The sequence below is a fragment of the Hyposmocoma kahamanoa genome, unplaced genomic scaffold (assembly GCF_003589595.1).
Source record: "Hyposmocoma kahamanoa isolate Upper Pololo Valley unplaced genomic scaffold, ASM358959v1 84, whole genome shotgun sequence".
NCBI classification, from domain to species: Eukaryota; Metazoa; Arthropoda; class Insecta; order Lepidoptera; family Cosmopterigidae; genus Hyposmocoma; species Hyposmocoma kahamanoa.
The window spans coordinates 1575087-1592358 of NW_020654229.1; the positions used below are offsets into that span (position 1 = coordinate 1575087).

The 17272-nt window shown below is 36.4% G+C and overlaps 1 protein-coding gene across 2 annotated transcripts in view; it reads left to right on the forward strand.

Annotated features, from left to right (window-relative positions):
- The window catches only part of LOC113234478 (BCL2/adenovirus E1B 19 kDa protein-interacting protein 3), a 95940-nt gene that overhangs the window by 70714 nt on the left and 7954 nt on the right, over positions 1-17272 (forward strand). For both annotated transcript variants that reach the window (XR_003310790.1, XM_026469806.1), the window contains exon 2: positions 11349-11484. Coding sequence is in view for 1 of the 2 variants with exons in the window: in XM_026469806.1 (XP_026325591.1) it covers positions 11349-11484 (136 nt within the window). In the remaining variant the exon portion in view is untranslated. The remainder of the gene's footprint in view (positions 1-11348; positions 11485-17272) is intronic.

Here is a 17272-nt window from a genome sequence, read left to right on the forward strand (position 1 = left end):
CCACTCACTCACCCACTCACTCACCCACTCACTCACCTACTCACTCACCCGCTCGCTCACCCACTCATTCACTCACTCAACCACTCACACACCCACTCAACCACTCACACACCCACTCTCCCACCCACTCATCCACGCATTCACTCGCTCACTCAACCACTCACTCACCCACTCACTCACCCACTCACTCACCTACTCACTCACACACTCGCTCACCCACTCATTCACTCACTCAACCACTCACTCACCTATATGCCCTATAAATTTATCATAATTGTCAGTTTTAATTGTTAATCAAAAACATTGAAAAGATTGAAAATTGATTAATTGTTAATTGTAGATATACGCGATTAACGATTGATTAATTGTAGTTGCGAAAATGGCAGTTAACAATTAATGAATTGTTAATTGCTATTCTCGCAATTAACAATTGATCAATTGTTAATTGCTGTTTCGCAATTGACAATTAATTAATTATCATTTAATTGCTTGAACAATTAAATTATGCCCAACACTGACTCATCAAAAATCCTTCGATCCCGCCAGACGCCATGCCAACTAAGCCACGGTACGAACCAGTGGACCTCACGAATTTTTCTATGTGCTTGTTTGTCGGATCTTTGTATTTGGTTTTCAACGACTATTCAGCCGTAGCGCCATCTACGAGAAATCTAAATCTATTTTAAATAATTATGATAAGTAAAAAAAAATCAACCTCGGAAGTTCGTGAAATCACATCTATTTGCCCAGTTTTACCGAAATCGATTACCGGAACGTGCGCGAAACCGAATTCATACCCTAGTTTACAAGCCTTATAGGGTGGTATATTTCCTTCAAATTTAAATGGGACCAATTCTTTGGTACCCTCTTTCCGACAAAAAAAAATCATCATAATCGGTTCACAAATACCGGTGTAACATACATACAACAAAAACACAGGCGAATTGAGAAACTCCTCCTTTTTTAAATTCGGTTAAAAAGGGTATTGTAGTTAGTGTCTTCCAGCAAACCGAGTTAGACGCTATGCTATATGCATTGACCTACCAACAAATGGACTTCGGGTCTAATACAAAAACCACGAAAAAATGTCCGAAGTTAGTCTATACAAACGTGTAACGAAATATTAAAAAAATTAAAACATTAAATTTAAATTGTAACGTCATTGCAGTACTGCCTAATTTAGCTTGCAACAATTTCAAGGGCCCAAAAACACCATATTCAGGTTCTACGCCAAGCTTAACAATATGCACCATATTTACCTTCAACTGAAAGTTACTTGAACACAAGAGTAATGGAGCAGCCTTTATTGTAAATATTAATATAATATATAGTACTGCATGATTGACAACCGCGCTGTCAGTCGAACAAACGAATGTTGTTGCGCGATTGACGCTCTGTATGCGACTTTAACGCCCTATAGGTGTGTACACTTTTTAGCGCGACCCCGACGTCAATTGTTAGTAGGTCAATGGCTATATGTTATTCTTTTTTGAAACAAAGTCTTCTACAGGTCACATGGTCACGGGTGACTGTTCTACACATCAAAACATGTTTAGATTTGCTATGTATAGTCTATCATTCCGTGAGTAATAATTTTCTTATCTACAATAGGAGGTCGAAAAACTTGAAGTGGAGTTATGAACTTTCGACCCCGAGATTACGATAACGGCTATTCCCACTGAGAATGCGTGCACTATAATTATATATAGTAGGACCATAATTTTTAACCCACTTAAAAAAAACGCACCCCTTAAAAATGGCATTCGTGGAGTTACACCAAACATGTCTATTGCTCCATTAAATACAGAAAAATGTAACCCACATTCTCTCCAATTCTTGTAACTTTATCTACAATTTTAGTCGATGTAGTTTCAAGAATTGGAGACTTGAGGCGTGCGATTAATGAAGAATGTACTCAATCCAATTTTTTTTTTGTATGTGAGTCACGCGATAACTCCGTGAACCGATTTTGATGATTCTTTTTTTTTTTTGTTGAAAAAGGATACCTCAGCATTGGTACCATTTAAATTTGAAGAAAATATTCCACCTCTAAGGCTGGCAAACTAGGGGAAACACAGTAATGTTGACATTATTGCTTGGTGGCAGAAATCGGTAAGGTGGCAGTACTTCCCTGGACGAATTCTTTCACAAGGAGCTCTACTGCAATAATTAACATGTGATAACCATATATGATGAAGTATTTGCGAACGAAGCTCGATGTAATTATATAATTTCTGAACGATGTGAGGTCTCTTGTTTTTTAACCGACTTCAAAAAAGGAGGAGGTTCTCAATTCGACTGTATGTTCTTTTTCTTTTTTTTTTGTATGTATGTTACGCGATAACTCCGGTATTTGTGAACCGATTTTCATGATTCTTTTTTTGTTGGAAAGGGGGTACTTTCATAGTGGTCCCATTTCATTTTGAAGGAAATCATCCACCTCTAAGGGTGCTGTTCACGTATGAAGATTCATTTTTATAAATAGCGCCTAACTTTAATTTAGGAGCAATTACTTTTAGCAATTATTTAGTTGATTTTGATATTTCATCAATTCAAGGCGTTTTTCCCTCGATATACTTTGAGTAGTGTCGTAGTGAGAACCTATTTTTATTATCTCCAGTATAAAGTCCTGTATAGTGGCGTACTAGGGGATATTTCAATGAAACTTAGCAAATAGACGTAATTCCACGTACTTTTGAGGTCGGTTTTTTTAGTACTCTGTATTTATTATTATTAATCTATCGCATAACAAGGACTAACTTTCTTTTTTTTAATTCGACATGAAACTGTTAATTTCCATCCTCGTTGGTTTTTATTTCGCGTTAGTAACATTTGGTACGCCTTTATTCAGAGCCATAAAAACTTCGTTTTATTTCTTAGCGTAGCAATCCGAGTTCTTTATTTCTATTGTTTGGATTTGTTTTTGCTAGCTGTTTGCTTCTATAATAAACCGTCTCTGTGGTCGATCGGTTACCATTCTGGACTGCCAGGGTTCGATTCCCGGCCGGGAGAAATATTTCTATGGCCTACATTTATTTCTCTCGTGAGTTTGGGTATAATTACTGGTTGTCTATGTGCGTGTCCATAGTGCCAGCGACTAGAGGAAGCGTTAACAACGTGCTTATGTTTTAAACAGCGTTGCCAATGTGTAGGAAATTTCAAATCGTTTGAGCTCGTTTTTGGTTTTTGCGGGCATTCTAGCATAGCGTCAATAGAACCAGTCAAAGTAAACCCACATAGCACCAATTTCCACAGAGGCCCCAATTGAGTTCAAGTGAGTTGAAATTGGCACATTGGCAACGCTGGATTTAAGTCCCGCCATCCTAAACAACTTAATTCATCAATGTCAATAATAATTTTATAAATAAAAATAAGACTCGTATTTTACAAATAATCTTACTGGTCTGATCTTGCTTTTCGCTATCAACACAACGTTGCAGGCTTTTTTAAACAAAAGTCTTAAACGTTTTTTTAAACGATTTTGTAAACTTCAAACTAAAAAGCGTTTAAAGTGAAAAGGTTTTTTCAAAAAGCACTGTAAAGGAGGGAGGTTCTTTCGTCCGTTGGATGAGGTTACCAAAACAAGCCAAGTGAAACTCCAAATTGTTCAGAAGATTTTTATTTTTACCTTGTACGTCGCCAATACAATTTCACCCTATATGCGGAAGGTCCGGGCAGTTGTTCCCAAGAAGGGACTCACTCCTGGAAACCGTTCCGCGAGATGAGGTTTATTCACCCTATATGAGCGTACGAAATATCAGAAGATCCGGGTAGCAGTTCCAAGGAAGGGACTCAACTCCTGGTTGCCTTACTGAGCTCTCTGTATTCTCCGATTTTTCTTCACATTAACAAAATTGTGTTCGAGTATCACCATTCGAGGGAAAATCTTAACACCGCGATTCAGAAATAACGCCAAATGGTCAATGCCATCTAGCGTATTCTTAGAGAACTAAAAGTGAACAATCTGGCTTAAGACCGTCTATTACATAAAGTAGGTTTGTTACAGCACGTTTCAACGTTTAAAAAATGAGCAGTTTTTGCCATCTCTACCCGCGATACAGGGTTTCCCTAACGCGGGGCTGTTATACTGCCCTGCTAACTAAAAACGACGTACTTGCAAAATAGCGGTTCGGAGAAAAACGCGAAAAACACATTTTTAGTTATCTACCTTACATGGAACACCTTTTTGTAAATAGACTTTATATGAAAAAATCAGAAAAAAAAAACAGCTTTTAAATGTCGTAAACCATTTATTCAAATTTGCGTCCCTGTATGATAAAATGTGTATTACTGCACTTTAGCTTAGTATTAGTCTTGCGGTATTTAGTTTATGTACTAGGGAGTAATGCAGTACTTGCGCTTATTTTATCATTTTAGCTTAGCACTTGTTGATTACTGCATTATTGGTTAGTATTAATTCATTTCGTTTGTGACTCGTGCTAAGCTTAAGTGAAGTTAACTACCCCTAACTACCTCTATTATGATTTGCTATGATGTATTTGAAATGAAACTAAAATATACTGAATTATTTTCTTTATTTGGACAAATAAACCTATTAAGAAATAACTATAGTTGTTTAGTAACCTTACGTAGACTCTTCTTTGTTTATATGTATTTGCAAAAGGATAACAAAGGTGTATTCTTTTACTTTAACAAGCTTATTCACATAATCACATTATTCAATAATAATTAGGGTACCTTAAAAGGTATGTTTAACAAATTACTCCAAAATTGTACTTATTTGGACTAGGTCTTTATTTATTAAATCACATTAGTATTAGTCTCATCAACATGAGTAACATTCGTTTAAAAACAAACAGAAAAGTTTTTGAACAGTCTTACTCAGTAGGCACAATAATGGTTTTAGCACTTATTAGGAACAATTTTCTCTTAGACAATTAAATCACATAAGTAACAGTCTCATTAAACATTACACTTAAAATTTGTTAAAAAAAACATGGAAATGAAACATTACCCATTACCGACTAATCCTTCATTCCGAACTCCGCATGTAAACGTCGCTAATTAGTCAAATAAAAAAAGACATGGCATCTAAATTAAAATGCAAAATGGTCTTCATAATATTGGACCATAAACAAAAATTAAAATATGTATGTTAAAACACTTAAAAGTTTTACTCAGAAAACAACAAAATAATTAGGAACTTAAAAAATAATCAAAAAGTAAAAACAATGGTATAAAAAACGAATTATTGTTCGGACTCTCTAGCTTCTACGAGATCTATAGAATTATCGTTGACTGGGAGATTTTCCCAGAATATCAGTCTGTTCTGAGGTATTATATTACCTAATTTTTTGAGAATACCCGTCTTTCTCTCCTGAGTTATACCTCGCGGGTATTTGTTTTGTACAGGAACGGGTATAACGTTTTGTTTTGATAGTCTAGTTTTAAGAAAATCAATTTCAATTATGTCTCCATCGTGAGCAGTCTTTGCAAATAGTTTCATGCTGTTTCTATTTACCTCAACGCAGACAATATCTCGCAAATAGGTTCTATCATCATATTTTTTTAGCTTATATTGAGACGAGTGATCTTCATATTTATAAAAATCGGGAACTTCCATGGGCTTCACAACAACCTTCCCCGAATTAGCCAGTTGTACGCAATCAATGAAGTCTGCAAAATCGTATACTTTCTTCGCTTTTTGCAGCTGGTTTTCGACTTGATGGTGGAAATTGTCGGCAGACATAAATGTGTGGCCAGGTTCTAAATATTTAATAGTTATCTTGTTCGCAGCTATCACTTGGCCGTTTACGATTAGAACCAAAAATGAAAAAAATGCCCAATTCTTATTTTGGCTAGTGCAGTTATCTGTCCAAATAGTAATTTCACTGCAGTCGCGTTGAGACTCAAAAAATGCTCTAAAAGTGCTTATGATGTCTTCTTGTTTCCTGCCGGATATTCCTTCATGCCACAAAACTGCGAAGGGTTTTTTTTGACTTGAGCCCAAAGGTACAAAACTCTCATTAAAAGCAATGATGCGGGGACAGAACATAACAGCCTTAAACATTTCCATCCTAGGCAACATAACCACTTTTTGCAAATCTGCTGAGTAGTAACACTTGGAAGATTCGGCCTCACTCGTAGATCGTTCAACGTCTTGTCGGTAATAGGTACGAGCTGTCTCGTACTTTTTGCGGTGGTTTTGGTAAGAAATACAATCGTTACAACTTTCAGTATCTTTGCATGTTGCTTGGTGCAGTTTAAAGCTTTCACATTGCTCACACTCTTCGTTACCTAACTGAGCGAACAAAATGTTCATGTCATGTTTCAAGAACTTCCTGTAAAGTTCATATGATACTTTAACTTCCGGATTTTTTTCTTTGAAGTCGCTGTGCATAGAGACAGCATTTAGGTCGCTTGGAAGATACCTCCTGTTTGGTGCATGAGCGCGTCTATAGTGAGCGACAGCTGGTCTATAAGTTTCAATATGCTGTCTCAACTTTTCTCTGTCCACGTGATTTGATTGATGATGTTTACCTCGTTGGTCTTTTTGCGCTTCTGGGGGCTTGCTTAAGATATTCAGTACCCGTTTGTCATTATTCTTGTTGTATCCGAGTGTAGTCAAAAAGAAAGTTTTACAAACTTCTTTTTTCTTATCAGAAATATCCAAGAAATATTCGTAAGTATGCTTACGCAGCTGCTGGCTTTCCCGAATACGTCTATTTACTTCTTTGGCTGCAACCAATGACTTAACGTATAAACCTTGAGCTTCATGGCTAAGACTTTGATATATTTCATTAATTCTTTTGCGTTCTGATTCATCAAAAGATGACGTGCATTTCTTTGCGCATGTATCGTTACATCCAGGCTTTACTCCCATTTTCTCCAACTTCATCCTTTTCTTCTCTTCCAATCTTGTTTCTAAAGATTCCTCAAATTTACGTCTCATTCTTGGTTTCCCAGATTTTGTTGTGCCGATAGAGTTTTGGCAAGGCATGTGGGATGTGTGCTCGACAGTATGAATTTCTGGTTCAACCATATTTGTGCCCTGCGAACTCGTAGTTGCAATCGGAGTAATTTGCTGATCCGAGGTACTCTGCTGGCCCTCTAGAATGTCGGTATTATTTGAACCTGTTCGTGTATCTATCGCTATGCTATCCAATTCCTTATCGAGTGGCTCTTCATCGTTAGTATCATTTTTTGGTTTTTCCGTTGAGTCCATTTTTTCTTCGCATATTTCAAAAGTCACATCAGATACCAACGTACAATTCATAACCGAAGATGGGAGCGTTTCGTCACACAACAAACTCATAGAACATGATTCGTTATTAGCCTCTTCTACAGTTAAATCATATGCCCTTTTTAGTACGTCAAGATTAAGAGTCTTATCTAAGCCTGCGTCACCGAAATGCAATGTCGACGCATATTCAACTTCAGGGTTTTGTATGGCCTTGAAGTCATCGTAACTAAAAGGATGAGCCCAAAGTTTGTCAAAATCATGGATATTACATACAGACACCTTTTCGACTGCTGGAATTTCCTTCTCTTCAGCTGCATCATTTGCCGAGGTACTGACTTTTTTTGCAGGATGGCTTGTTTTTTCTAGCACCATATTTACAATATTTCTGCCTCGGTGAAAGTTAGAAGTCATTGTGCATAATCTGAAATTAAAGAGAAAAATGGAATTAAAACAAACTATACTTAGAATTCTACTTTAGTTCCCTCCCTTTCGTGAAATAAACTTTTTGGGCTATAAACGTGAAACCAAGTTTTTAATTTTATGTACTAACCGTTTTGAAAATAAATAAACCTACCTCTAAACTAAAATCTGCCAGTAAGTTAGTAGTTAAAATTGAAACCTGGACCGAAGTGCATATAAATTAAAATGATGTCCTTTAATGTATTCGCACAATTTCTGTTTACATATACCAATTAAGTATATATACCTACTGTATAAGACTCGCGTTACGAAGACAAATCTATAAATACCAATTAAGTAGGTAGTAGTAGTACTAAGTAATGAAAGAAGGGATGCAAAATGTTTGTGTTGAGCTGCGTTTAGAATATGTTAGATAGGTACCTACTTGTTATAAGAAACTTAAATTGTGTGTGTGTGTGTGTAAGAGAAATACCTAGTTAGTTAAAAGCAACAAACAGTTACATTGTGTACAGAGCACACAAAAATAGAGTGTTATTAAATGGTTAAAAATTTAAAATTATACCTAAGTACTACTGAGTCCGAAAAGCATAATTTTAATGAGGTAATTACAATTACTAAAAATGTTCCGTTATAACAAGCTGGTTACTTATTGCGTATTGTGAAAAGTAATATTATAAGCAAAATGTAAAAATTACTTACCCAAATTTCCTTGTTTTGATAAAATCGCGGAGCGCATCTCCGACACGTCGAAACGTGTTACCTCGACGAATGACGTCACTGCACTGATTTATTTTGCCAAGACAAAACGCAGCACTGGATGATACGCTTGCGACTCCCGTCGTGCAATGCTACATCTAGACGCAGTAATGTCGAATACTGCGTTTTAACTTAGGGTCGAAATCGATTGATACTAGATCAAAACGCAGTAATCGTAGCAAGTACTGCTTTTAGGTTTAGGATTGATTGCAAATACTGCATTCTTTCCTAGCACATGAGTATTACGGCACTTCTGCTTAGCACAGTCGCTTTTTACATGCAATTACGGCAAAATTAATAGTAAAAAAAACACACTTTCAGTAAAAAAAAATTATAAATTATTTTTTTCCATGTTTGCTAAGCTCCAAGGAGGCAATTTCTGTAAAAAAGTCAAAATCGCCAAATTGTCGATTACTGCGTTCTTTGTTAGTAGGGCAGTATAAGTGTATGTGTGTGCGTTAAAGAAGTACAAGTGATATTGATTCAAAACTATTGGATTCTATTTTTTGCCCTTTAAAATTTCCCTAGCCACCATAACAGCATAAGAGCCCTGAAAGGGAGCGGCCTGACCGCTAAACTAAACCCCCGGATTGTAGTACCTCCTCTCCACTGTAGGTGGATGTACGGGTACGCTATTGCGCTCGTCCGCGCCTCCTCGAGAATGGAGACATCGGTCCTCCGACACCGAATGTGGGGCTCGTCGAACAACAACCGAGCTTTCGCTAACATGTTCGCCTCGATGTTGTTTCTAATTTAATGCCGTTAAAAGAGATTTAAACGCCATTTTATAGTTACTGCGTGCCATGTTATATTAGGTGGAAGTCTGTTTTTTACAGCTTTATGATGGTTTATTTATCACAGTACAGATCTGGCGTGTAATTAATTTAATACAATTGCACCCAGTGCGTCACGTCATTATATAACAATGGCGGCAGTTGTTTGCAAACAACTTATGCGCAGAATTAACGTAGAGAGGAATAATAATAAATGTACTAGAGTAAGTAAGTAAATTTTTCATTTCCTCCACAAATTTGTAACAATTTAAATGAAATAATAGTAGTGTATATAGGAAAATTTGTAGAAGCTTGAGCCCAAACTAGGATACCCTCTGTTTAAGGTCACTTCCCGAATAACAAAAAAGAAAAGAGAAAATAAAAAAATAACAAAATAAAAATATGCGAGAGGGCGTGTGACGTATTTGTGAGTGCGTGTGATGTGTGTGAGTGTGCATTAGATGAGTGCGGGCTTGTGTACGTGTGAGTGTGTACATTTTTGCGTGAGTGTGCGACCTGTGTAAGATTAGACGATGAGCTTTACGAGCGAATGAGCGTGTTTGGATGTATGAGAAAAAGTATGAGAGGTCAAACTGTGATTGCTACATGAATACGTATGAAACTACGGATTAGATGTTTAACGGACCATCCAAAAAAAATAATGAAAATACTAGACAACTAATAATATCAATTATCTGACACTTGGGGAATTTCTTGTACTTTGTGCACCAGAGTAACTGAAATAAATTCGCGGATGCTCCTCGAATCATCCGTACCATCCGATATTGTTAAATTTAACAGTCTCATTGATTAACTAGAGTTTAATACTGCCCTCCTAGTCATATCATAACTAACGAGGAATAATAATAAACTGGCTGTTCGTGACAGTCGTCTTCTCAGAAATAAATCGACTCATACTTAGAACAAAGATCTATGTGCAAGACTACTGGTTCTCAGGACATAGTACATTTCGTTCTTTGCTTTGGATGTCAGATCGACTGTTGTTCGATTTTACATTTCCGAAACGAAATATGATATATAAAGTCTCAAAACACCTTTACATAGGCCTTAGTTTGAATAACGAAATTATTCTCGTAACGTACTTATACTCTTTTCGCTATGTAATCACATCGGACTCTGTTCTTCGGATGAGTCAAAATAATTAACTGTGTTTGACTGTTGCATGTGGTGACAACCTTTAATTGAGTCAACACTTTAGCATTGCTCCATTTGAATTGTATAATCATAATTGTACGTATCAAGAGTACAACTTGTTAGTTGTCCTAAATAAATAAATTCATTTAAGGGGCAAGGTGTACTTTTTATTAAACAACTTCAATAAAAAGGAGGAGGTTATACGTTTGGCTTTATGTTTTCCGATTTCTCCGTCAATTGTGGACCGATTTTGAAAATTCTTTTTTTGTTTGAAAGGATGCACTCTTATGGTAGTCCCATTGTCACCAAGTCGAATCTGATTACGGGATCCCATGGAAAACGAAGAAAATCCTCGAAATTTTTGCCATGTCAGTGTATGCACCGATTTCTCCATCAATTGTGAACCGATTTTGAAAATTCATTTTTTGTTTGAAAGGGAATACACTCGAGGTGTTCCCTGATGACGACGAAGCTGGGGGTCTACTCTCTATCTCCGTCCGAAACAATTACTGTCAAATAAGTAATATTCGAGAAAATTAAAAGACAAGTATCAAGTATGAAGCTTCATTCGCATCACGCGTCTTTTCATTTGGTCAAGTATTGCTTATTTGGCAGCAATTGTTTCGGACGGAGATTGAGAGTAGACCCCCTGTTATGGGTTCGTTTCGGCTATCACAAATCACTAATTATGTTCCGCAAATAAAAAAGTCGACGTTGCACTTGACACTGTACATGTAAACAGAAATCACCGTCACTATGACAACCAGAAAAAAGTATAAAATATACAAACTTTTGAAGTCGGTTTTTTTCTATGAAAAAGTTAGAATTATTATTTATAATACAAAGTGACAGGACCAATAAAACCTGTGACTGGTAGTAAGGGACACGCCACTGCGCCCGTCACAGACATAAATTACCAAGTCCCATGTGTTTTAAAAATGTTACTTAAATATTTAATTATAACCGTACACACAGAAAGAGTTGTTAGTTGTTCTTCGTGTTTTATAATAACTGTTCTTATTTCTGTAAATTTGTTCCAGAATCATGGGTCGAACTGAACTCCGGCAACGGCCTCGCCGCCGTCGAGAACGAGTATATCAGATTGCTAAGGGAGGCGCAACGCGAGAGCCGGGACTCCTCAGTAAGGCACTCACGGGCCTCCAGCGTCAAAGGAAGGTGAGTCTCCTTGTGGTTTCTGTTTGCCTAGTACCTAAGAACTTGAGACTGACACCGGAATTACAGAAAACTCACCTGAATATTACCCAAGAGGGCTTTGAGGGAAATAAATAAAATTAGTACATTAAGTTGTTGTGCATTAAGGGCGGTAAATGAGGAATTACGGACGAGACTATTAGAAACCCGGAGTTGTTCGGAGTGGAGATTCGTAAGTCACATACAATGTTCTTCATCACGCTTGCACGTAAATAGTATGATTGCATGTAGGCTAGGCTTGGGCTAATAAAAAAGCCCGAGTGTTTTATTTGGGGCATTAAAATTAAGTTAGCCTGCATGCAATGATACTGTTTACGTGCAAGTGTGATGAAAAAAAAAATTAAAAAATTACGTTACAGTAACAGAAATCGGTTACCGGAAAGTGCACGAAGCCCGATTCATCCCCTAGTTTGCCACCCTTAGGGGTGGAATATTTTCTTAAAATTTAAATGAGACCACTACTGAGGTATCCACTTTCCAACAAAAAAAAATAAAGACAGTCGAATTAAAAAACCTATTTTTTTTTAAGACGTAAAAAAGGTGTTTATTTCTGTAATGGACATGCGGAGAATTAGACACTGGCGTATTTGCACTTTCGGGAAATGGTACGTCATGAACCAAACAGGTAGATAATGGGGGCAATAGATAAGCCTATTTATCCAGTTTTTGGTTTTTTGGGATCTAAATAGCGTATATTCTGTCCTGGATAAACCTACACATTCAATTTAGTTCACGTCCTTGCAAAAGATATCCGTTATCTATCCAGGAAGCTGAGAGGCCATTGAAATTAAAAATACCTCCTAATTTCATTAGGGAAATTAACTAGAGAGAACTAATCTGAAAATTACCCTCTTCCTATACTGTACTTTGAAAACGGGAAAGTGTATTTACAATAAAAAAATCACAGATGGCGCTTCTGCAAAAAGTCGTTTAAAAACCGAAACAAAGATCTACAACAAGCACATAGAAAAATTCGTAGGTTCCGCTGGTTTTTCCGTGGCTTAGTTGGCATAGCGTCTGTCACGCTTTGCTAGAAGACGTCGGTTCGAATCCGGCCGGATCGAAGGAATTTTTTCTAAGTGTTTGGTCTTTATATTAATAATTATAGAATACCAGTGGAGTAATTTCACAATTATAACTTTTTTATAAAAATAAAAACCGACCTCAGAAGTTCGTTTAATTACATCTGTTTGCCAAGTTTTATTGAAATCGGTTACCGGGAAGTGCGCGAAACCAGATTCATCCCCTAGTATGCCATCCTTAGAGGTGGAATATATTCTTCAAATTTAAAAGTTATAGCGTAACATACTGTATTTACGTCTTGCAGGTAGAAAATTTTTTCATAAACAAGAGAACATTTTGTTTGTGTTTTTCTTTTATTAAATGTGTGAATCCTGTACAATAAATTACTAAATAAATAAAATAAACTTTAAAAAAACCAGAGATTTCTACTTCGAAATCACAACAAAACAAACCTCATAAATATGTATTCGCATACAAGAATGTTAACTAGAGAAACAGATCAGAAGATGTCTCATCTCCGTCTGATTATTGCGATAATTGCTTTACCGCGTTTGCTGACGTCTTGTCACATGCAAGATCGTTGTTCGCATTTTATATCTTCTTTGTTTGAAAACCGGTTTCTTTGCGACATTTCTGCCGCTTTTTAATTAAGTCTGATAATTACTTTGGTCTTAAATCATAACTACAGAACTCTAATGTGATAACTACACCTAGTCTCAAACAATAGAAGAATTATCTGCACTGCACCTTCTTCTTAATCGGTTCCTCGCTGCTGGGTAATAATAATAATATTAATAACGTTACGTTTATTGCAAAACATGTTGTTACATAATAGTTCTTATAGTAGTTTACAGTATCAAACATGTAGCCTGTAAGGGCGTAGCAATGTCAATTTTTTAAATACACATTTTGATTACCATTCATTAAAATATCATTATAATGATAATTAAATCTAATCTATTTAAAAAAAAAATCGTCAAATTATTCTAGAATTATATAATAATAGTCATAACATTTGTCATTTTATTAAATTACATAATTATGTCATATTTTTTATAAATATAGTTAACATATCAAAATTCCTTTTTTATGACGTTATGAACAATTTTCCTTGTCACTAAAATTGTGTTACGTTGTTTTCACGTTTTATGCCCTACCCAATCAAAATCTTTAAGTTATGGTAGTAGATAATAGAGCGTAAAGTTTGAATTGCACACAAGCTAAAAAGTGGCGACATCGGCACCCGATCTTACATAACCCATTTTTTTCTATAATGTAGTTCTGGCAGAATACAAGCGTCTTGGGAAACTGCGGCATTTATTGAGCTAGCTCCTTTTCACTGCCATGACTTCCGAAACTATTAACTATTAACTTTAATTAGTTATATGTGTAAGTTATACGTTCCTTTTCTTATAAAAAAATGTTATTTTTAAATAATAATTATGGTGTTAGTTTTATCTATAATTTAGTTAATTTGAATATAGTTTTTATCTATCTATCTATCTATACCAAGGGTGCTATATGCAGATTTTATCGTCAAACTAAACATCGCATTAATCGAAAAATTTAAGTGTTGCAGGCCCGTCGCCGGGAATCGAACTTGGGACCCCTTTATTAGTATCAGTATCAGTAAAATATTCGAGTTTACTGAACCCTAAAATCCTACTTCTAATCCAGAGACGTCTAACATTTATCTAGGAGTACTAGGTTAGCATGAATGCGGTAGAGGTGTTACAGACTTAGCTAATGTTAGATTTGTGGGCTATAAGGCATGGTCTAACTTTCTAGCCTTACGCTAGAGTTGTCATATTACAGTAGGACTTAGAAACCGCTCGTGCTGGATTTGATTTTTGTCATGGAATTTTAACATGGAACTTATTTCGTGTCCCATCCATTAAACAAATATTAAATACACTAACTGAATATATCTTTCAAGTTCAGAATTAACAAATTTAGTTCTAAGAGTTGATTGAACCTGGTATCAAATTAAAACCTAACTAAAATCTAGGAAACCTAGGAAATATCCTTGATTTTAGTCTAAGAATAGACTAGACGAAGTACCAGGAGTAAATAAATGTTAAAGAGCATTAACTGCATCGTGTGCCGCACTGTATTTCAAAACAGGTTTGCACAGACTGCATAGACTTGTGATAAGTCAACTTCTAGTATCTTTTTATTAACCGACTTCAAAGGGTCAAGTTTTTATATGAAATGTTTTTCATGTCCCTACTTCCGCACAGGGACCATCTAAGTTAGATCCTAACCCCAGATCAGCCTGTTTGCACGGACTTAATCTGATTCCCTGTAAGGCTAGTGCCTTAGGTGAGCCTCCCCGTATATACGTACAGCACCCTCCCTATTTCCAGATGGCTACCGGAGTAAGCATGTTTAATTCCCGTCGCGCTCTGCGCAATTAACGGTTGCCACCGCTGAGCCATCGGCTCTTAAGCCGATAAGACGAAATCTCCTCATTGATGGCGCTGCTGTAAGGCACGCTCACTTCCCGTCACCCACGGCTGGAGGGACAGGAGGATGTCTAGTTCATCCTCTACTAGCTCTCCGGGCTAGTGCCGGAGATGCCGGTAGCAGTGTCTTGCGACAATGTCCGGATATATGTAGTTCCCGACTTAAATGGCAACTGGCGGCAGTTGACCCCCGGCGAGTCCACCATACCCAAGTCCGAGTCCGCAAGAGACGCTCAAGAAGGCGTATCACTTGCAGAGGGCTCAGCCCGGACGCCCGCCGTACCCTGGTCTTACCAGAGATTTCGTAGTCTCCCCGGTACTCCTTATCTCTCGGGTCGCATCATAAAATATGATCAGTTCATGATAATTATTTTTTTAGCAGCAGTAAAGCTCCTTGTGAAGAGTTCGTCCAGGGAAGTACTGCCACCTTACCTATTTCTGCCGCCAAGGCGTTAGTGAAATTACAGGCATATGCGACTTGTCAACTTATGTCTTAGGATGACGGGCGCTGTGGCAGTACCCCTCGATCTCTGCCATTTAAACAAACTAAATCGTTTGCCCAGAGATTTTTCGTGTTTTATTAGTACATTACTGCAGAGACCGGGAAGTAAGGGATTGCTGGACGGGTATGAGTTAATACGAGGCAAGCAAACCCCGTTCCCGCCGAGGCTTGTATAGTGCTTGCGATTAACATTGCATTCATCAAGTCCGTTTGTAATGTCAATTAAAATGTATAACAAATTACCAACCATAATCATAATAAAAAAAAATCAACAAATGCACTATGAGCAAGATATACCTGTTATAATCTTAAGGCTTTAATAAACAAAATATTGTTAGAATTACTTTTAATTTAATCAGATTTTTGTCATTTTCTGAGCCCTTACGGGGTCCATAATGAACTTAATTTATGTTACCTACCACCTTGTATATAACATTATGGTATGCAATAGAGTATTGCTTTTCTCAAACAATGTGAGGATATACTAAAATTTCAAAGAGAAGAAGATGTTTACTAATAAAAAACATTAAAAGTAATTTTTGACATGTTAGGACAATTTGCTAAAAGAATATGTTGTTATTTTTCCAGGCACATAAGTAGTCTATATCAGTCTGTTGAACTTCTGATGATGTGATTCATGTGGTTCTTCAGATTTTCATAAGATTTCATGGATCTTGCTTTGCTCAAAATCAGCAACAAGTTCTCCATGGCTAATATTACCTCCTGTTTAAATTAGGCGGAGCACAAACAATTACTGTATTTCCGTTAAAACTAAGTTTTCGACGAAAATACATAAAAGACGAAAAAGCAGAAAAGAATACCAAAGCACTTTAGTTTATTTTACCGCCTTTTTTTAAGTAAACAGTAGATGTATTTTTATTATTAATAGGTAGATTTAAAGGTTTAGAGAAGTGGACAACAGTGAATTTTCATACTGAACACTTTTTTAGACATACTTTTTGAGAATATGTAATTTTAGCACTTTTTGTCATCTTTAGTCAAAAATTTAAAGAAACGAAATATGAATCAGCAAGGATATCTATTAAAGAAAATAAATATCTTCATAATATCGAAACTTGTTTATAACAGAACATAATATACCGATACTAGCTATAAACTTATCTGCTCTGTAAACCTAGGTCATCCCCACTCAAGAAATCTAGAAATTGTAGGCACAGCGCGCGCTCAAGTCTAGACTTTATTGCTACGCGGTACTAGGCTAACATGAAATTATAGACTTTACCTCGTACCTGTTCGTCTTTAGTACTGGGTGCCCAAAGGGCTAGCAGCTGCCTTGTCTGACGTATTGTCATGGACATATAAAAAGGGAACCAGTTTCATTCGATGTAGAAGACAGACGTGAGCGCTGAATAAGAAAGTCCCGGTAGAACCAATTCGGGAAATGTGCTTTCCTAGGTGACCCATACTGCCTTCGGAAGAAAGAAAGACACAAACAGCAAATTCTAAGTTCGTTCGTTTTTCAGATAAAAATAATGGTTAAATAAACATTTGAGAGTCCATATTACATCAGCTTTCCTTTTCCCGCTATTAATACGGTTCATTTTGCTTGGGTCGAACGGCGGGGACACTGACTTTATTTCAGAATTATTTTTTTTACCAAATAATTAAAGCCTTTTTTGAAAAATGTATATCGTTATCATTGACTTACGTTGTAGTAAACGTGTTCTATTTAGTTGTTTAAAAAAAAACATTGGTATATATAAAGTACGTATTGAATGCAGTTTTCTTGTTATATTGTTTG